Raw genomic sequence first — 22,833 nt, forward strand, 5'->3', positions numbered from 1 at the left:
GCTGTCAGACCTGCTGAGATTTTCCAGCATTTACTCTTTTATTTCATTATAGTAGGTGCAGTATCAGTTACTGCTGCACACACCATGCCATTGCTCATATCGCACTTGATTTGGCCACTGTTTATACTACACTGTGTTATGTTGTTATTAATACTCCACGTCGGAGGCATGTTGGTGACAAGATCTAATGCAATATAAATGTACATATGGTCTCGTGGACTTTATTTTTAATTTTTCCAATTAAGTGGTAATTTAGCATGGCCAATTCACCTTTCCTGCACATGTTTGGATTGTGGGGGTCAGATCCACGCAGACATGGGGAGAATGTGCAAACTCTATACGGGCAGTGGCCCCGGCGGTTCGAACCCAGGTCCTCGGCGCCGTGAGGTAGCAGTGCTAACCACTGCGCCAGCGTGCCACCCTCGTGGAGTATCAATAACAACTGTCCCACCACGACACCCAGGTCTCGTTGCACTTCCCATTTTCCTAAACTTACTCCATTCAGCGAATAATCTGCCTTCTTGTTTTTGCCACCAAGGAGGGTAACCTCACATGTACAGTCCTTGAAGGTTGGCATGCAGGTACAACAGGCGACGAGGAAAGCCAATGGTATGCTGGCCATCAGATAGAGAAGGTTTGAGCATAGGAGATTGCATGGCTTTCTACAGTTATACGGAGCCTTGGTGAGGCCACACCTTGAGTATTGTGTGTAGTTTTAGTCTTCTAGTTTGAGGAAGGACATTCTTGCTTTTGAGGGTGTCCAGCGAAAGTTCACCAGACTAATTCCCGGGATGGCAAGACTGACAAATGAAGAAAGACTGGATCGGCTGGGCTTGTGCTCACTGGAGTTTAGAAGGATGAGAGGCGATCTCATAGAAACATGTACAATCCTGATGGGACTGCACGGGCTAGATGCGGGACGAATGTTCCCGATGTTGGGACTAGGGGGTCACAGCCTAAGAATAAAGAATGAGTCATTCAGGACTGAGACGAGGACGAACTTCTTCTCTCAGAGAGTTGTCAACTTGTGGAATTGCCGTTGGGGCCAGTTCGTTGGATATATTCAAGAGGGAACTGCTCGTGGCCCTTGCGGCTGAAGGGAGCAAGGGAATGGAGAGAAAGTGGGAGTGTGAGACGGAATTTGCATTATCAGCCATGACCATTTGAATGGTGATGCAGGCTCGAAGAACCGAATGGCCTACTCCTGCACCGGTTTTCTACGTTTCTATGTTGATAAATATCAGGAACCGAACAAATGCAGATATGAAGTAGAAGAAATTTAAACACAGGGTTGTGAGAATATGGACCCTGTTGCCACACGGAGCTTGGAGGAGAGAGTATTGATACATTTATGGGAAGACTTGGAAATACTGGAAAGAGAACACAATAGACCGACACACGGACTGGATGGGAATGGTCAATTAGATGTCGCGCGGGAGGGGACAGTCTGGTCTGGAGCATATAGAACATAGAACAATACAGCGCAGTACAGGCCCTTCGGCCCACGATGTTGCACCGAAACAAAAGCAATCTAACCTACACTATACCATTATCATCCATATGTTTATCCAATAAACTTTTAAATGCCCTCAATGTTGGCGAGTTCACTACTGTAGCAGGTAGGGCACTCCACGGCCTCACTACTCTTTGCGTAAAGAACCTACCTCTGACCTCTGTCTTATATCTATTACCCCTCAGTTTAAGGCTATGTCCCCTCGTGCTAGCCATTTCCATCCGCGGGAGAAGGCTCTCACTGTCCACCCTATCTAACCCTCTGATCGCAAATATATGCGCAAATACAATTTAGTTGGGCCGAATGGTCTATTCCTCTTCCGCAATTTCTATACTGTGCAAACCGCAGATAATACTGCGCACAGAGAACCATGGAGAGAATCAGTCAATGGGCGGAATGAATTGTAATTGTCAGAGAGCCGGAAGGGGCAGTTCCCAGTGAGTAGCAGTGAAACCCACTGCGGAAACTGAGCAGACTGAACCCAACCGACAACTGTGAGATTGGACAAGTTCCCACGATGACGAGAAACACAAACAGCACAAAGTAAATTTAGAAACAAATCGAAACTAACAGTAAATACATAAATCTAAAGAGAAACGGAGAAAAAGAATTATTGATAGAAGAAAATTGTCAAATCGATGAAAAGTCAATCAGAAACTCCGGGAAATGTTAAACCGCAGTCAGGGATTGACCGCTGACCACCGGTGTTCAATATCAGTTGCGCCCCACAGTTCCTGTTGATTCGCAATAAATTATGTTGGATCTTGCTGTGCCTGGTGATAAAAACCGCTTGGGTTACTGTCCGCCCAGTTATTTTAGGAACAGATTGGCTCACGGATGAAAAAATGATCCCTTGGGTTTGTCTCTCAGCAAGGAAAAAAGGAACTGAGTAGTGATATCCATGGTAGAATCAAACAGAAATAAGGATGACATTCGCTACCTCGGGTGAATGTCTTTCCTTCATGAATGAAATACTATTCGACCATGATTTTCCCATAGCCCTGTTATTATCCTTTTCCCGTATTTGAACTTTACCCGTTTGTAAATCACTGTTCAATCAGCTCCCACCTCCCATTCTGACAGTGCATTCCAGATCGTTAGAGCTTGCTGGCTGGAATAAAATATCACCTCAGTCCCCAGTGGTTTGCATTGTAAGAATTGTATTGTAACAGTGAATACAATTCAAATGCAATTAAAGTGATAACATTGCCACACAAACTGAGCAATTCACACGATTGGCAAATACCCCAGGTTAATCAGTGGTTAAACCATTTTTCTTGATCCATGCTCACGTTTTTGTACAGCTCTCCCCGTGTTCTGTGTCACCGTGTGGGTAATCCTCACTATGTTCAGGTTTCTGTACAGCTCTCTCTGTGCTCTGTATCACTGTGTGTGTAATGCTCACCATGTTCAGGTTTCTGTACAGCTCTCCCCGTGTTCTGTATCACTGTGTGTGTAATCCTCACCATGATCAGGTTTCTGTACAGCTCTCTCCGTGCTCTGTATCACTGTGTGTGTAATCCTCACCATGTACAGGTTTCTGTCCAGCTCTCCCCGTGTTCTGTGTCACCGTGTGGGTAATCCTCACCATGTTCAGGTTTCTGTACAGCTCTCTCCGTGCTCTGTGTCACTGCGTGTGTAATCCTCACCATGTTCAGGTTTCTGTACAGCTCTCTCCGTGCTCTGTATCACTGTGTCTGTAATCCTCACCATGTTCAGGTTTCTGTGCAGCTCTCTCCGTGCTCTGTATCACTGTATGTGTAATCCTCAGCATGTTCAGGTTTCTGTACAGCTCTCTCCGTGCTCTGTATCACTGTGTGTGTAATCCTCACCATGTTCAGGTTTATGTACAGCTCTCCCCGTGTTCTGTGTCACCGTGTGGGTAATCATCACCATGTTCAGGTTTCTGTACAGCTCTCTCCGTGCTCTGTATCACTGTGTGTGTAATCCTCACCATGTTCAGGTTTCTGTGCAGCTCACTCCGTGCTCTGTGTCACTGTGTGTGTAATCCTCACCATGTTCAGGTTTCTGTACAGCTGTCTCCGTGCTCTGTGTCACTGTGTGTGTAATCCTCACTATGTTCAGGTTTCTGTACAGCTGTCTCCGTGCTCTGTGTCACTGTGTGTGTAATCCTCACCATTTTCAGGTTTCTGTACAGCTCTCTCCGTGCTCTGTATCACTGTGTGTGTAATCCTCACCATGTTCAGGTTTCTGTACAGCTCGCTCCGTGCTCTGTGTCACTGTGTGTGTAATCCTCACCATGTTCAGGTTTCTGTACAGCTCTCTCCGTGCTCTGTATCACTGTGTGTGTAATCCTCACCATGTTCAGGTTTCTGTGCAGCTCTCTCCGTGCTCTGTGTCACTGTGTGTGTAATCCTCACCATGTTCAGGTTTCTGTACAGCTGTTTCCGTGCTCTGTGTCACTGTGTGTGTAATCCTCACCATGTTCAGGTTTCTGTACAGCTCTCTCCGTGCTCTGTATCACTGTGTGTGTAATCCTCACCATGTTCAGGTTTCTGTACAGCTCGCTCCGTGCTCTGTGTCACTGTGTGTGTAATCCTCACCATGTTCAGGTTTCTGTACAGCTCACTCCGTGCTCTGTATCACTCTGTGTGTAATCCTCACCATGTTCAGGTTTCTGTACAGCTCTCTCCATGCTCCGTGTCACTGTGTGTGTAATCCTCACCATGTTCAGGTTTCTGTACAGCTCTCTCCGTGCTCTGTGTCACTGTGTGTGTAATCCTCACCATGTTCAGGTTTTTGTACAGCTCTTTCCGTGCCCTGAATCACTGTGTGTGTAATCCTCACCATGTTCAGGTTTTTGTACAACTCTTTCCGTGCTCTGAATCACTGTGCTGCGCGGCGGCTCAGCTCACAGCAATACACAGCAGAGTCGCTCTGTTGAAGTTTGGAGATCTTTAACCGGCTGATTCTCTTGGCAGTATCAATAGAAGCAGAAATTCTCCCACCGGCAGCGTTTTCTTTATTCTCCTGTCCTGAAGTGTGTCTCTGAAGCAGGTATTCCGGAGCCTGTCCTGAGGAGTGACGGTACCAGTGTACTGTGTACTGACAGAATCCTGAATATTCCCAGTTTAAAGTAACTGTGTCACCGGGAGCAGAAGTTTGGAGAGGCGGGTTCTTGGACACCAAGGGACAGGAATCTGGCGGATGAAAAAAACGACGTTTGTTTTATTCGGAGAGCCATTATTTGTCAATCACGCGAATAGCTCAGTTGTTTATAGCATTGTTTTTATTTTAATTCTGCTTGAACTGTATGAACTTTTATGTCAACACGAACCAGTGAGGGATGAGTGGTTATTATCTTTAACGCCACAAGCTCGAAAGTTCCGCCATGCACTGTCGGAATGAGTGGTGGGAGCTGATTCCACAAAGGTTTATAATCTGGCAATGGTCAATGACCGGGATAGGAAAATGCAGATTTATGGGAAAATTAAATGGTTCATGGGAAGAATTGTATTTCATTGTCAAAAGGGCAGCATCTGCCCGTGGTGCCTAATGCAATCCTTACTTCTGTATGGTTTTACCGTGGATGTGACATTTCTGCTCCTATTTTCCTTGCTGAGGGACAGACGCGAGGGAACATTGTCATATCAGTGAGACAATCTGTTTCCTGATATAATTGGCCGAGTGTAACCGAACTGCATTTATCACTTAGCGCAGCAAGATCCAACAGAAACTGATTGCGATTCATTGGCTTTGGATACAAACCGACGTTGGGCATCCGTAATTATATGTCAATCACTGACTGCAATTTATAATTTCCCGGAGTTTCTGATTGTCTTTTACTCTATTTGTCTATTTTCTTCAATCAATAATATTTTTCTCCGTTTCTCTTTAAATTGAATCATTTACTGTTAGTTTCATTTTATTTCTACATTTACTTTGCGCTGTCTTTGCTTTTCGTGATCATGGGAACTTGTCCCAAAGTCTCTCAGTTGTCGGCTGGGTTCAGTCTGTTCAGTTTCCGCAGTGGGTTTACTGTTACTCACTGGCAACTGCCTCTTCCGGCTCTCTGACAATTACAATTCTTTCTCTTTATTAACTGATTCTTTCCCGGGTTCTCTGAGCGGACTTTTCTGTAAGTTTTACATTGTGTATAATTTACTGGAGAGGAATGAACGATTTGGCCCAACTGATTTATGTCTGTGCATACTCCAGGTCAGCCTAACCCGCCCGAAATCGAGTTGGCCATTTCCATCCAGCACCTTGTTTCGCTCCATTCTGTTTCCCTTCCTTTATTTTCAATCCTACCCATTTCTGAATCAATAGTCTCTGCGCCAACCACTCAATGTGGCAGCGAATTGTATATCCTGATGTCTCTGAGTTGAAATATCTGTTTTCAATTTGTGTCTGTTTTCTGTTAATGACTATTACATGTTCACCGTCCCTTCCTCTGGAAGAACGCACAAATCGCCATTGAGATTTATGTTCATAATTTAATTTATGTATCAATCCTCCTCGTGATTCTTCATCCTTCGGTGAAAATGGACCCAACATGTTGAATCTTTCCAGAGAGATTTGCATTGTTGCTGATTTCCGTCCGCTGAACTGCAAGATTCAAAAGATAATTTCTAACGGGTAGAAGCAAAACCGACGAGACCTCCTTTCAAAGTTGACCCGCAATTCATTTATATCATCGCTGATCCCCTACCTCAACAACTAGTCCCCCATTGTCGCCATTACCTTTGATACTTTTGTATCTAATCATCTATTGAACACTTCTATGAATAAACTCACATCTGAGAATCCAGAACTCCCTGAGGAACAGAAATCAAAGATTCACAAGAATTGATTAACTGAAGAAATGTATCCTTTTCTTTACTCTACTGCCGAAACACATATTCTGAAACTGGGATCCCAAGTTATAACCTAAACAGCGTGGATACACTTACCCAGTATCTGCTCTGCCAAGCCCCTTGAACACATTGTATGTTCTGGCGAAGTTACATCTCCGAGCTCTACATTACATGGAATCTCGGTCTAAAGAACTTAATTTCAACTCACAGTAATGTATCTCAGGAATATTTGTTAAATTTCCTCCCAAGCATGGAGATCGTTTCTGAACTGAGGAGACTGGATCCTATGCAGCATTCCAGACCGTAGTCCATTTCAGTCCTTTCATCTCCAAACCCGATAATGCACCCGTGTATCTGGCTGTATTCAGAGATCATCCAATCTTTCTTTCCCCTCCATTAATTATATATTGCTGGTTCTAAATTAACATTCCCGCAGCTTATAATTGTCCTCTATGTTACCGTTCTCCTTTATTATTTTAAGACATGATCCTCATTCTCGCACTGCACTGTCACTGTTTCATTTAACAATAATCAGGGATATTGATAATTATCGCATTCCCACCTTTCAAACATCTGCATTCAAAATAGGAAGTGTCTGCATTCCCAAACTATCACATTTACATCTGATGGTGGAAAACAAGGAGCAAAGTGAATCTTATATGAAGGCAAATGAAATAAATGGCTGGTACAACGTAACTAATTTCAGTGACGTATTGCACATTAATAAAATTCCATCTGGAGCTGCAATAATCTTTTTCTGGAGTATGCTGTGTCACGCTCCTGCTGTCTAGGGGCAGGTATTGGACGAGCCGCTGCAGGTCTCTAACCTGGCTGTAGTCCTATTACACCATAAGACCATAAATATGAGAATGACTAGAGCGAGGGTAGGTCCGATCAAGGACAGTAGCGGGAGATTGTGTATTGAGTTTGAAGAGATAGGAGAGGTCTTGAACGAGTACTTTTCTTCTGTATTTACAAATGAGAGGGGCGATATTGTTGGAGAGGTCAGTGTGAAACAGACTGGTAAGCTCGAGGAAATACTTGTTAGGAAGGAAGATGTGTTGGGCATTTTGAAAAACTTGAGGATAGACAAGTCCCCCGGGCCTGACGGGATATACCCAAGGATTCTATGGGAAGCAAGAGATGAAATTGCAGAGCCGTTGGCAATGATCTTTTCGTCCTCACTGTCAACAGGGGTGGTACCAGGGGATTGGAGAGAGGCGAATGTCGTGCCCCTGTTCAAAAAAGGGACTAGGGATAACCCTGGGAATTACAGGCCAGTTAGTCTTACCTCGGTGGTAGGCAAAGTAATGGAAAGGGTACTGAAGGATAGGATTTCTGAGCATCTGGAAAGACACTGCTTGATTAGGGATAGTCAGCACGGATTTGTGAGCGGTAGGTCTTGCCTTACAAATCTTACTGAATTCTTTGAGGAGGTGACCAAGCATGTGGATGAAGGTAAAGCAGTGGATGTAGTGTACATGGATTTTAGTAAGGCATTTGATAAGGTTCCCCATGGTAGGCTTCTGCAGAAAGTAAGGAGGCATGGGATAGTGGGAAATTTGGCCAGTTGGATAACGAACTGGCTAATCGCTGGAAGTCAGAGAGTGGTGGTGGATGGCAAATATTCAGCCTGGATCCCAGTTACCAGTGGCGTACCGCAGGGATCAGTTCTGGGTCCTCTGCTGTTTGTGATTTTCATTAATGACTTGGATGAGGGAGTTGAAGGGTGGGTCAATAAATTTGCAGATGATACGAAGATTGGTGGAGTTGTGGCTAGTAAGGAGGGCTGTTGTCGGCTGCAAAGAGACATAGCTAGGATGCAGAGCTGGGCTGAGAAGTGGCAGATGGAGTTTAACCCTGAAAAGTGTGAGGTTGTCCATTTTGGAAGGACAAATATGAATGCGGAATACAGGGTTAACGGTAGAGTTCTTGGCAATGTGGAGGAGCAGAGAGATCGTGGGGTCTATGTTCATACATCTTTGAAAGTTGCCACTCAAGTGGATAGAGCTGTGAAGAAGGCCTACTGTGTGCTCGCGTTCATTAACAGAGGGATTGAATTTAAGAGCCGTGAGGTGATGATGCAGCTGTACAAAACTTTGGTAAGGCCACATTTGGAGTACTGTGTACAGTTCTGGTCACCTCATTTTAGGAAGGATGTGGAAGCTTTGGAAAAGGTGCAAAGAAGATTTACCAGGATGTTACCTGGAATGGAGAGTAGGTCTTACGAGGAAAGGTTGAGGGTGCTAGGCCTTTTCTCATTAGAACGGAGAAGGACGAGGGGCGACTTGACAGAGGTTTATTAGATGATCAGGGGAATAGATAGAGTAGACAGTCAGAGACTTTTTCCCCGGGTGGAACAAACCATTACAAGCGGACATAAATTTAAGGTGAAAGGTGGAAGATATAGGAGGGATATCAGAGGTAGGTTCTTTACCCAGAGAGTAGTGGGGGCATGGAATGCACTGCCTGTGGAAGCAGTTGAGTCGGAAACATTAGGGTCCCAGGTTCGATTCCGGCTTGGGTCACTGTCTGTGCGGAGTCTGCACGTCCTCCCCGTGTCTGCGTGGGTTTCCTCCGGGTGCTCCGGTTTCCTCCCACAGTCCAAAGATGTGCAGGGTAGGTGGATTGGCCATGATAAATTGCCCTTAGTGTCCAAAATTGCCCTTGGTGTTGGGTGGAGGTGTTGAGTTTGGGTAGGGTGTTCTTTCCAAGAGCCAGTGCAGACTCAGGGGGCCGAATGGCCTCCTTCTGCACTGTAAATTCAATGATAATCTATGATTAATCTAGGACAAAGGTTCGGCACAACATCGTGGGCCGAAGGGCCTGTTCTGTGCTGTATTTTCTATGTTCTATGTTCTATGTTAAGACAATAAGAAGTAGGAGCTGACGTTGGCCACTCGGTCCATCGAGCCTGTTCCTGCATTCAATGAGGTCATGGCTAATCTAATATAATCAAAAGAACAAAGAAAAGTAGAGCACAGGAACAGCCCCTTCGGCCCTCCAAGCCGACCATGCTGCCCGTCTAAACTAAAATCGTCTACACTTCTGGGGTCCGTATCTCTCTATTCCCGTTCTATTCATATATTTGTCAAGATGCCCCTTAAAGGTCACTATCCTTCCTGCTTTCACCACCTCCTCGGGCAACGAGTTCCAGGCACCCACTAACCTCTGTGTAAAAAACGTGCCTCGTAAATCTCCTCTAAACCGTCCCCCCCGTCACCCCCGTTGCCCGCCCCCCCCCCCCCCCCCCCGCGCACCTTAAACCTATGCCCGCTAGTAATTGACCCCTCTACCTGGAAAAAAAGTCTCTGGCTATCCACTCTGTCTCTGTCCCTCATAATTCTGTAGACCTCTATTACGTCCCCTCAAACTCCATCGTTCCAGTGAGAACAAACATAGTTTATTCAACCTATCTGAATAGCTAATGCCCTCCATACCAGGAAACATCCTAGTAAATCTCTTCTGCACCCTCTCGAAAGCCTCCACATCCTTCTGGTAGTGTGGCGACCAAAATTGAACACTATACTCCAAGTGTGGCCTAACAAAGGTTCTATATAGCTGCAACATGACGTGGCTATTTTTATACTCAATGCCCCGGCCAATGAAGGCAAGCATGCCGTATGCCTCTTGACTACCTTCTCTGCCTATGTTGCCACTTTTAGTGACCTGTGGACCTGTACCCAAGATCTCTCTGCCTGTCAATACTCTTTAGGGTTCTACCATTCACTGTATATTTTCTACCTGTATTAGACCTTCCAAAATGCAATACGTCACATTTGTCCGGATTAAACTCCATCTGCCATCTCTCAGCCCAAGTCTCCAAAGGAAATAAATCCTGCTGTATCCCCTGACAGTCTTAATCTCTATCCGCAATTCCACCAACCTTTGTGTCGTCCGCAAACTGACTAATCAGACGCGCTACATTTTCCTCCAAATCATTTGTATATACTACGAACAGCAAAGGTCCCAGCAATGATCCCTGCGAAACACCACTAGTCACAGCCCTCCAATCAGAAAAGCACCCTTCCATTGCTACTCTCTGCCTTCTATGACCTAGCAAGTTCTGTATCGATATAGACAACATACACTGCCCTACCTGCAGCAACCATCTTTGTGACCTCCTCGAAAAAGTCAAGTTAGCGAGACACAACATCCCCTTCACAAAACCGTGCTGTCTTTCGCTCATATGTCAACATGCTTCCAAATAGGAGTAGATCCTGTCTCGAAGAATTCTGTCCGGTAATTTCCCTACCAGTGACGTAAGGGTCACCGGCCTGTAGTCCCCCGGATTATCCTTGCTACCCTTCTTAAACAATGGAACAACATTGGCTATTATCCAGTCCTCCGGGACATCACCGGAAGACAGTGAGGGTCCAACGATTTCTGTCAAGACCTCAGCAGTTTTCTCTCTTGCCTCCTTCAGTATTCTGGGGCAGATCCCATCATGCCCTGGGGACTTATCCATCTTAATATTTTTCATGACGATAATCCTCAACTCTACTGTCCCACCTTATGCCCCTAGCGCTCGATCCCCTCATTGATTAAATATCTGCCTCTCTCAGCCTTGAACATGCTTAGCGCCAGTATTCCACAGATTCACGGCTCTCTGAGAGAACAGATTCCTCCTGATCTCTGTTTTACCTGGCGTGCTTTGACTCAGATATCATGCTCTCTGGTTCGAGACACAAGAGGAAATCCTCTCAGCATCCAGCCTGTCAAGCCCCCAGAGTATCCTATATGTCTCAATAAGGTTACGTCTCTTTCTTTGAAACTCCTTCATAGAAATTACCTCCAAAGACGGGATCAACCTCGTGATTTTTCTCCGGACTGTTTCAAATGTCGGTATATACATTTCCTGAAATGTTGAGTTTATTCACACGGTGCATCAATCACATTGCGCAGTTTGGAGAACGAACGGCTGCCGTGAAGAGAGCTCTAAGACCCGACGTGGTCAGCACGGGGGGCAGCATGGTAGCACAAGTGGGTAGAACTGTGGCTGCACAGCGCCAGGGTCCCAGGTTCGATTCCCTGCTGGGTCACTGCCTGTGCGGAGTCTGCACGTTCTCCCTGTGTCTCCGTGGGATTCCTCCGGGTGCTCCGGTTTCTTCCCACAGACCAAAGATGTGCTGGTTAGGTGGATTAGCCATGATAAATTGCCTTTAGTGACCAAAAAGGTTAGGAGGGGTTATTGGGTTACGGAATAGGGTGGAAATGTGGGCTTAAGTGGGTCGGTGCAGACTCGATGGGCCGAATGGCCTCCTTCTGCACTGTATGTTCTATGTTCTTGGTGCCCAAATGGACAGACAGAGACCCCCCTGACAGTCCAACTCCGACAGCGGAGTCCGCACGATCGACAATCTGCTTTCATTAAAAACAGTTAGGAATGAGAGAGCCTGTGATGTTGAGCATGTGCCATTAAACCGAGTAATGGTCCACAAACTGTCAACCGCCGCCAACACCACCCATCCACAATTACCACTACCCCTATCCCTCTAACCTCCTGCTCCATATACAGTTTCCACAGGAAAGACCTGGACCCAACTCCAGAATCATATTCTGCTCTGAAATCAGCATGGAAACAGGCCCTTCGGCCCAACCAGTCCATGCCGCCCAGTTTTTACCAATAAGCTAGTCCCAGTTGCCCGCACTTGGCCCATAACCCTCTATACCCATCTTACCCATGTAACTATCTAAATGCTTTTTAAAAGACACAATTGTACCCGCCTCTACTACTACCTCTGGCAGCCCATTCCAGACACTCACTACCCTCTGAGTGAATAAATTGCCCGTCTGGGCCCTTCTGAAACTCTCCCCTCTCACCTTAAACCTATGCCCTCTAGTTTTAGACTCCCCTAACTTTGGGAAAAGATGTTGACTATCTACCTTATCTATGCCCCTCATTATTTTATAGACCTCTATAAGATCACCCCTAAGCCTCCTACGCTCCAGGGAAAAAAGTCCCAGTCTATCCAGCCTCTCCTTATAACTCAAACCATCAAGTCACGGCAACATCCTAGTAAATCTTTTCTGCACTCTTTCTAGTTTAATAATATCCTTTCTATAATAGGGCGACCAGAACTGCACACAGTATTCCAAGTGTGGCCGTACCAATGTCTTGTACAACTTCAACAAGACGTCCCAACTCCTGTATTCAATGTTCTGACCAATGAAACCAAGCATGCCGAATGCCTACTTCACCACCCTGTCCACCTGCGACTCCACCTTCAAGGAGCTATGAACCTGTACTCCTAGATCTTTTTGTTCTATAGCTCTCCCCAACGCCATACCATTAACTGAGTAAGTAGGTCCTGGCCTGATTCGATCTGCCAAAATGCATCACCTCACATTTATCTAAATTAAACTCCATCTGCCATTCGTCGGCCCACTGGCCTAATTGATCAAGATCCCGTTGCAATCCTAGATAACCTTCTTCACTATCCACTGTGCCACCAATCTTGGTGTCCTCTGCAAACTTACTAACCATGCCTCCTAAATTCTCATCCAAATCATTAATATAAATCACAAATAACAGTGGACCCAGCACCGATCCACTGGTCACAGGCCTCCAGTTTGAAAAACAACCCTCTACAACCACGCTCTGTCTTCTGTCGTCCAGCCAATTTTGAATCCAATTGGCAACCTCACCCTGGATCCCGTGAGCTTTAACCTTCTGCAACAACCTACCATGCGGTACCTTGTCAAAAGCTTTGCTAAAGTCCATGTAGACAACGTCTACTGCAATGCCCTCATCTACCTTCTTGGTCACCCCCTCAAAAAACTCAATCAAATTTGTGAGACATGATTTTCCATGCACAAAGCTATGCTGACTGCCCCGAATCAGTCCTTGTCTCTCTAAATGCTTGTAGATCCTGTCTCTCAGAATATCTTCTAGCAACTTACCTACTACAGACGTTAGGCTCACCGGTCTGTAGTTCCCAGGCTTTTCCCTGCTGCCCTTCTTAAACAAGGGCACAACATTCGCCACTCTCCAATCTTCAGGCACCTCACCTGTGGCTGCCGATGATTCAAATATCTCTGTTAGGGGACCCGCAATTTCCTCCCTAGCCTCCCACAACATCCTGGGATACATTTCATCAGGTCCCGGGGATTTATCTACCTTGATGCGCTTTAAGACTTCTAGCACGTCCTCCTCTGTAATATGCACACTTCTCAAGACATCACTATTTATTTCCCTTAGTTTCCTAACATCCATGCCTTTCTCCACCGTGAATACCGATGAGAAATATTCATTCAGGATCTCACCCAACTCTTGTGGCTCTGCACATAGATGTCCTTGTTGATCCTTAAGAGGCCCTACTCTGTCCCTAGTTACTCTTTTCCCCTTTATGTATCTGTAGAATCTCTTTGGATTCTCCTTTGCATTATTTGCCAAAGCAATTTCATGTCCCTTTTTTGCCCTCCTGATTTCCCTCTTAACTCTATTTCGACAATCTTTATACTCTTCAAGGGATCCACTTGATCCCAGTTGTTTATGTACGTCATATGCCTTCTTCTTGTTTTTGACCAGAGTCTCAATATCTCGAGTCATCCAGGGTTCCCTACTTCTACCAGCCTTGCCCTTCACTCTAAAAGGAATGTGCTTACCCTGCACCCTGGTTAACACATTTTTAAAAGCCTCCCATTTACCAGCCGTCCCTTTGTCTGCCAACAGTCTCCCCAATCTACCTCTGAAAGTTCCTGTCTGATACCATCAAAATTTGCCTTGCCCCAATTAACAGAAGAACATAAGAACTAGGAGCAGGAGTAAGCCATCTGGCCCCTCGAGCCTGCTCCGCCATTCAATGAGATCATGGCTGATCTTTTGTGGACTCAGCTCCACTTTCCGGCCCGAACACCATAACCCTTAATCCCTTTATTCTTCAAAAAACTATCTATCTTTATCTTAAAAACATTTAATGAAGGAGCCTCTACTGCTTCACTGGGCAAAGAATTCCATAGATTCACAACCCTTTGGGTGAAGAAGTTCCTCCTAAACTCAGTCCTAAATCTACTTCCCCTTATTTTGAGGCTATGCCCCCTAGTTCTGCTTTCACCCGCCAGTGGAAACAACCTGCCCGCATCTATCCTATCGATTCCCTTCATAATCTTATATGTTTCTATAAGAACCCCCTCATCCTTCTAAATTCCAACGAGTACAGTCCCAGTCTACTCAACCTCTCCTCGTAATCCAGCCACTTCAGCTCTGGGATTAACCTAGTGAATCTCCTCTGCACACCCTCCAGTGCCAGTACGTCCTTTCTCAAGTAAGGAGACCAAAACTGAACACAATACTCCAGGTGTGGCCTCACTAACACCTTATACAATTGCAGCATAACCTCGCTAGTCTTAAACTCCATCCCTCTAGCAATGAAGGACAAAATTCCATTTGCCTTCTTAATCACCTGTTGCACCTGAAAACCAACTTTCTGCGACTCATGCACGAGCACACCCAGGTCTCTCTGCACAGCAGCATGTTTTAATATTTTATCATTTAAATAATAATCCCTTTTGCCGTTATTCTTACCAAAATGGATAACCTCACATTTGTCAACATTATATTCCATCTGCCAGACCCTAGCCCATTCACTTAGCCTGTCCAAATCCCTCTGCAGACTTCCAGTATCCTCTGCACTTTTTGCTTTACCACTTATCTTAGTGTCGTCTGCAAACTTGGACACATTGCCCTTGGTCCCCAACTCCAAATCATCTATGTAAATTGTGAACAGTTGTGGGCCCAACACTGATCCCTGAGGGACACCACTAGCTACTGATTGCCAACCAGAGAAACACCCATTAATCCCCACTCTTTGCTTTCTATTAATTAACCAATCCTCTATCCATGCTCCTACTTTCCCCTTAATGCCATGCATCTTTATCTTATGCAACAAACTTTTGTGTGGCACCTTGTCAAAGGCTTTCTGGAAATCCAGATATACCACATCCATTGGCTCCCCGTTATCTACCGCACTGTTAATGTCCTCAAAAAATTCCACTAAATTAGTTAGGCACGACCTGCCCTTTATGAACCCATGCTGCGTCTGTCCAATGGGACAATTTCCATCCAGATGCCTCGCTATTTCTTCCTTGATGATAGATTCCAGCATCTTCCCTACTACCGAAGTTAAGCTCACTGGCCTATAATTACCCACTTTCTGCCTACCTCCTTTTTTAAACAGTGGTGTCACGTTTGCTAATTTCCAATCCGCCGGGACCACCCCAGAGTCTAGTGAATTTTGGTAAATTATCACTAGTGCATTTGCAATTTCCCTAGCCATCTCTTTTAGCACTCTGGGATGCATTCCATCAGGGCCAGGAGACTTGTCTACCTTTAGCCCCACTAGCTTGCCCATCACTACCTCCTTGGTGATATCAATCCTCTCAAGGTCCTCACCTGTCATAGCCTCATTTCCATCAGTCACTGGCATGTTATTTGTGTCTTCTACTGTGAAGACCGACCCAAAAAACCTGTTCAGTTCCTCAGCCATTTCCTCATCTCCCATTATTAAATCTCCCTTCTCATCCTCTAAAGGAGCAATATTTACCTTAGCCACTCTTTTTTGTTTTATGTATTTGTAGGAACATTTACTATCTGTTTTTATATTCTGAGCAAGTTTACTCTCATAATCTATCTTACTCTTCTTTATAGCTTTTTTAGTAGCTTTCTGTTGCCCCCTCAAGATTTCCCAGTCCTCTAGTCTCCCACTGATCTTTGCTACTTTGTGTTTTTTCCTTCAATTTGATACTCTCCCTTATTTCCTTAGATATCCACGGTCGATTTTCCCTCTTTTTACCGTCCTTCCTTTTTGTTGGTATAAACCTTTGCTGGGCACTGTGAAAAATCACTTGGAAGGTTCTCCACTGTTCCTCAACTGTTTCACCATAAAGTCTTTGCTCCCAGTCTACCTTAGCTAGTTCTTCTCTCATCCCATTGTAATCGCCTTTTTTTAAGCACACAACACTAGTGCTTGATTTTACCTTCTCACCCTCCATCTGTATTTTAAATTCCACCATATTGTGATCGCTCCTTCCGAGAGGATCTCTAACTATGAGATCCTGAATCAATCCTGTCTCATTACACAGGACCAGATCTAGGACCGCTTGTTCCCTCATAGGTTCCATTACATACTGTTCGAGGAACCTATCGCGGATACATTCTATAAACTCCTCCTCAAGGCTGCCTTGACCGACCTGGTTAAACCAATCAACATGTAGATTAAAATCCCCCATGATAACTGCTGTACCATTTCTACATGCATCTGTTATTTCTTTGTTTATTGCCTGCCCCACCATAATGTTACTATTTGGTGGCCTATAGATTACTCCTATCAGTGACTTTTTCGCCTTACTATTCCTGATTTCCACCCAAATGGATTCAACCTTATCCTCCATAGCACCGATGTCATCCCTTACTGTTGCCCGGATGTCATCCTTAAACAACAGAGCTACACCACCTCCCTTACCATCCACTCTGTCTTTCCGAAAAATTTGATACCCTCGGATATTTAACTCCCAGCCGTGATCATCCTTTAACCATGTTTCAGTAATGGCCACTAAATCATAGTCATTCACGATGATTTGCGCCATCAACTCATTTACCTTATTCCGAATACTACGAGCATTCAGGTAAAGTACACTTATGTTGGCTTTTTTACCTCTGTTCTGAATCTTAACACCTCGATCAGTAACCTCTCCTAAGTTATAATTCCTCTTAACCTTTCTCCTAATTTTCCTTGTCGTCGAACCCACATCTTCCTGTAACAACCTGCCGCATCGCTTACCATTAATGTTTTCACTTCCCGTTTTATTTCTTTTGGTATTCCTGGTCCTATTCACTGAGCTCCCCTCAGTCACTGTACCTTGTACTGTCGCCCTTTTTGATTTTTGACTATGGCTTCTCTGCCTTACACTTTCCCCCTTACTGCCTTTTATTTCTGTCCCTGTTTTACTACCTTCCAACTTCCTGCACCGGTTCCCATCCCCCTGCCACATTAGTTTAAACTCTCCCCAACAGCTCTAGCAAACAACCCCCCTAGGACATCGGTTCCAGTTCTGCCCAGGTGCAGACCGTCCGGTTTGTACTGGTCCCACCTCCCCCAGAATCGGTTCCAATGTCCCAGGAGTTTGAATCCCTCCCTCTTGCACCATCTCTCGAGCCACGTATTCATCCTCTCTATCCTGACATTCCTACTCTGACTAGCTCGTGGCACTGGTAGCAATCCTGAGATTACTACCTTTGAGGTCCTACTTTTTAGTTTAACTCCTAGCTCCCTAAATTCAGCTTGTAGGACCTCGTCCCGTTTTTTACCTATATCGTTGGTGCCTACGTGCACCACGACAGCTGGCTGTTCACCCTCCCCCCCCCGCAGAATGTCCTGCAGCCGCTCCGAGACATCCTTGACCCTTGCACCAGGGAGGCAACATACCATCCTGGAGTCTCGATTTCGTCCGCAGAACCGCCTGTCTATTCCCCTTACAATTGAGTCCCCTATCACTATAGCCCTGCCATTCTTCTTCCTGCCCAGCTGCGCAGCAGAGCCAGCCACGGTGCCATGAACCTGGCTGCTGCCGCCTTCCCCTGGTGAGCCATCTCCCTCAACAGTATCCAAAGCGGTATATCTGTTTTGCAGGGAGATGACCGCAGAGGACACCTGCACTGCCTTCCTACTCTTGCTGACTTTTGGTCACCCATTTACTACCTCCCTCAGTACCTTTCACCTGCGGTGTGACCAACTCGCTAAACGTGCTATCCACGACGTCCTCAGCATCGCGGACGCTCCAAAGTGAGTCCATCCGCAGCTCCAGAGCCGTCAAGCGGTCTAACAGGAGCTGCAACTGGACACACTTCCTGCACTTGAAGGAGCCAGGGACAGTGGACGTGGAATTTTAACTCTTGGGCCAGACCTATCATTCTCCATAGCTATCTTAAAACTAATGGAGTTATGGTCACTTGTCCCAAAGTGATCCCTCACTAACACTTCTGTCACTTGCCCTTCCTTATTTCCCAAGACGAGGTCAAGTTTTGCCCCCTCTCTAGTCGGCCCATCCACATACTGAATGAGAAATTCCTCCTGAATACACTCAACAAATTTCCCTCGATCCAAGCCCCTAATGCTATGGCTGTCCCAGTCAATGTTGGGAAAGTTAAAGTCCCCTACTATTACCACCCTGTTTTTCTTGCAGCTATCTGTAATCTCCTTACATATTTGCTCCTCAATTTCCCGCTGACTATTTGGGGGCCTGTAGTACAGTCCTATCAAGGTGATCTCTCCCTTCTTATTTTTCAGTTCCACCCATATAGACTCAGTGGGCGAACCCTCGGATATATCCCCTCTCAGTACTGCCGTGATGTTCTCCCTAATCAAAAACGCCACTCCCCCTCCTCTCTTACCTCCTGTTCTATCCTTTCTATAGCATCTGTACCCCGGAACATTGAGCTGCCAGTCCTGTCCCTCCCTTAGCCATGTTTCAGTCATAGCTATAATATCCCAGTCCCATGTGCCCATCCATGCCCTGAGTTCATCCGCTTTGCCCGTCAGGCCCCTTGCATTGAAATAAATGCAGTTTAATGTAGACTTTCCTTGCTCTCTGCCCTGCTTTCTCTGGTCATGCTTTACACACTCTCCCTTCCTGCCTTTTATTTCCGTCCCCACTGACTTCCTACATCGGTTCCCATCCCCCTGCCACATTAGTCTAAACCCTCCCCAACTGCACTAGCAAACACACCCCCGAGAACATTGGTTCCGGTCCCACGCAGATGCAGACCGTCCGATTTGTACAGGTCCCACCTCCCCCAGAACCGGTCCCAATGTCCCAGGAATTTGAAACCCTCCCTCTTGCACCATCTCTCAAGCCACGTATTCATCCTAGCTATCCTGTCATTCCTACTCTGACTATCACGTGGCACTGGTAACAATTCTGAGATTACTACCTTTGAGGTCCTACTTTTTAGTTTAACTCCTAACTCCCTAAATTCAGCTTGTAGGACCTCATCCCATTTTTTTACCTATATCGTTGGTGCCTATATGCACCACGACAGCTGGCTGTTCACCCTCCCCCTCCAGAATGCCCTGCAGCCGCTCCGAGACATCCTTGACCCTTGCACCAGGGAGGCAACATACCAACCTGGATTCTCGTTTGCGTCAGCAGAAACGCTTGTCTATTCCCCTTACAATTGAATCCCCTATCACTATAGCTCTGCCACTCTTTTTCCCGCCCTTCTGTGCAGCAGAGCCAGCCATGGTGCCATGAACCTGGCTGCTGCCACCTTCCCCTGGTGAGCCATCTCCCCCAACAGTTTCCAAAACGGTAAATCTGCACGGCCTTCCTACTCTTCCTCTGTCTGTTGGTCACCCATTCCCTATTTGCCTCAGTAATTTTAATCTGCGGTGTGACCAACTCACTGGATGTGCTATCCACAACTTCCTCGGCATCGCGGATGCTCCAGGATTCCTCAGCATCGCGGATGATCTGCAGCCAATAATATTACTTATAACACAGATGAGCTCCAGTTTCAATCGGTTTTAAGAAATACAGATCATAATTATAAATTGAACATTCACCGACACACTCTGTAACACAGCGGGGTTTGGAGACACTTACCGGCTGTGACAGTCACCACCGTCCCAGATCCCTCTGCAGAAGCATCGTACCAGTTATCACACAGTGATACGGTTCTCAGACTCCCCGGTACAATAACCACTGACACCTCAACCCGCAGGAAAATGATCACCAGTCATTCGAAGCTGCCCAATTATTCGGAGGTTTGAAATACATAAACAACACCCAACGTTTCAAAGACTTTGTTGATTTAAACCGTTCTCTGTGAGGCCCTGAGCTATGACTAAATTGTACGAGGCAGGAAATATTCGCTTCATGTAAACCAAGAAAAATGGAAAAGAAAGATGAAAATGGTGGAAATTACAATGAAACGTAACCAGGTTACAGCCACAATAACATCAGCCCGAAAATTCGCTGCCAGGCCGGGCGAATTGTTATTTGCTTTGTACGGAGGAAATTGTCCAGATCTCCGTCACTGTGAATATCCCAAAGTAGCACCGTATGGCAAGTCAATATAAAAACCCCGGCTATATGGTGAACGTGGGGACATAACTTCAGCAGTGGGGACTGCGGTTCCCGGTTCCAGCTGTTGGAACAGGATCCGACTGGTCTGAGGGTCTGTCACTGGGATCAGTCATTCCCAATCTCCATTCACTGACACTAATTCCGGGAAAAGCATCAACATCCACACACACTCAGCGTTTATAAAACTCAAGATGTTAACGGGAATGATCCAGTCTCATTATAAACCAGAGCATGGAATAGACAGTGTGAGGCGGAACTGTGGAGGTTTCAGGGCAGATTAACTCCGCTTTTACATTTGTTTATGTGATAATCCGCAGTGAGGGATTTTGTATCGCGGGAAGCCGAGAACCATCACTGTGTGTTCCAGTATTCGTACTGAGCTTTACAGTAATATGTGACGCTGTCTTCAACTTTCACATCCCGAATTTCCAGCCAAAATGTCCTTGCTGCTTTATTCACCGACACAACAAACCTCCCTCCGCTGGAGACCCGCTCCCGCTGTGTGCCGGGCTGGGTTTGTCTGAAGAAATCCCCGCTCTTCAATTTAACAGTATAGCCTCCACTATCTAAAACACAGGTGATGGTGAGGGACTGACACTCCTCCCTGGTCACCGCTGCCGGGCTCTGTGTCACTGACTGACTCAAACATCCTGGAAATTAAACAGAGACAGTTTAATGGACCATCATAGCCAGAAACACACATCAGGGCTAAAACCCCAGACAGGGTCTGTAATTGGAATGGATTCGGGCAGCTTTATATTAAATCCACACAATGTGGGTTAGTTTGATTGGTACTCACCGGGTAAACAGACACACAGGGTGAAAACAAGGAGGCTTCCCATCGTTCTGCTGCCTGGAGCTGATAGTTTAGATGACGGGGATCTGGAGACTGCAGACCTGGACTGCTCTGGAGCACTGTTCCACCGAGCTGAATTGAAATTAAATTACGCCCTCATATCGGCAAATTAGGCCACGCCCACAGTCCACCTCACAACAGAACTTGAGTATTTAAGGGGGACAGTCGGTTGTGAACACTCAGTCGAAGATCCACAGCTCCTGCTACCAGGGAGCCTCCAGTTTCCTGTCGCTTCATTGGATTTGTGAGCTGCGGTTGAAACGGAGCTCAAACTGGGCGCCAAGGTAGCACAGTGGTTAGCACTGTTGCTTCACAGCGCCAGGGTCCAGGGGTCGATTTGTGACTTGGGTCACTGTCTGTGCGGAGTCTGCACGTTCTCCCCGTGTCTGTGTGGGTTTCCTCCGGGTGCTCCGGTTTCCTCCCACAAGTCCCGAAAGACATGCTGTTAGATGAATTGGACATTCTGAATTCTCCCTCTGTGTACCCGAACAGGCGACGGAATGTGGCGACTAGGGGATTTTCACAGTAACTTCATTGCAGTGTTAATGTAAGCCCACTTGCGACAATAATAAAGATTATTATGATTATTATAAAAATCCCCTCCCACCTCAGTCTATTGAACAGGGGGGTTGAGGACGTGTTGTTTTGTCACTGGAGGCTCCCGCCCCCTATCCCTTAGTGCAGTGAGTTGGGAGATTGGTCCATGTGATTTTGTTGGGTGGTCGTATTTCCACTATTATTGCAATGGTGCCGGTAATACCTTTAACAAACCCTGAACGGGTTCACGGTTAAGTGACTGATCAGAATGCCGGAGCCTCAGAACCAGCAGCTTCCTTCAATCCAGAAACTGATGATCAGGTTACAATATGATACAGACCACTGATAATATCCAGGTAGATATTTATAATATACATGATGATTACTGCACCATCGCCGTCTATGTTTTATAATACCAACAATGCTTCAATTTAGTAATGATTACTTTCCAGTTCTGTCATATTCAGAATGCTCATTTGTAGTGACAGAGAATGGACAAATATTCAGAAGGGCAGTGCACACTGTGGGATCGGTTTAGGGGCTTGGAAGAATGAGGACAGACAATATAAAGTGAATGCTGCAAGTTGTAAGGCACTGTGGAAAGAGCGAGAGAGATGATGTGACGGGAGGAAAGGTTGCGACTTCTGTTAAATGCATTTTAGGTTATTGGCTTGATCAACAGGAAGCTTGTATCGAAGGTGAAACTGTTGAAGGCAACTATGCATTTGTATACCGTTGATAATATCTCGGCTAGATTAATGTTCAAATCTGGTCTACACATCTGAGAATGATTTGAGGGTCTCAGAAAGGGTGCGGGTCAGAATCATTAAAATGGAACTAATGAAGAAATGCTTCCGCTTTGTGCAAAGATTGGGGAATGTGATCCTGTTCTCTGTAAAACAGGGAAGTCTGAGCGAATATTTGGTTGATATTAGACCACAAGACCATAAGACATAGGAGCAGAATTAGGCCACTCGGCCCATCGAGTCTGCTCTGCTGTCAACAATTCCGGTTGAATAAATAAG

At 45.9% G+C, this 22,833-nt stretch overlaps 2 protein-coding genes across 5 annotated transcripts in view; both read right to left on the reverse strand.

Moving 5' to 3' along the window:
• The window catches only part of LOC140418994 (uncharacterized), a 578,165-nt gene that overhangs the window by 219,820 nt on the left and 335,512 nt on the right, over positions 1-22,833 (reverse strand). The gene's annotated exons all lie outside the window — the stretch shown is intronic.
• Positions 4,361-22,269, reverse strand: LOC140417799 (uncharacterized). The gene is made up of 4 exons (XM_072501257.1): positions 22,254-22,269; positions 20,786-21,065; positions 19,933-20,003; positions 4,361-4,674 (listed from the first exon to the last, which is right to left on the reverse strand). Exons 1-4 carry the CDS (start codon positions 22,267-22,269, stop codon positions 4,361-4,363), a joined length of 681 nt encoding a protein of 226 aa, XP_072357358.1.

The sequence above is a fragment of the Scyliorhinus torazame genome, chromosome 5, assembly GCF_047496885.1.
Source record: "Scyliorhinus torazame isolate Kashiwa2021f chromosome 5, sScyTor2.1, whole genome shotgun sequence".
Lineage (NCBI taxonomy): Eukaryota > Metazoa > Chordata > Chondrichthyes > Carcharhiniformes > Scyliorhinidae > Scyliorhinus > Scyliorhinus torazame.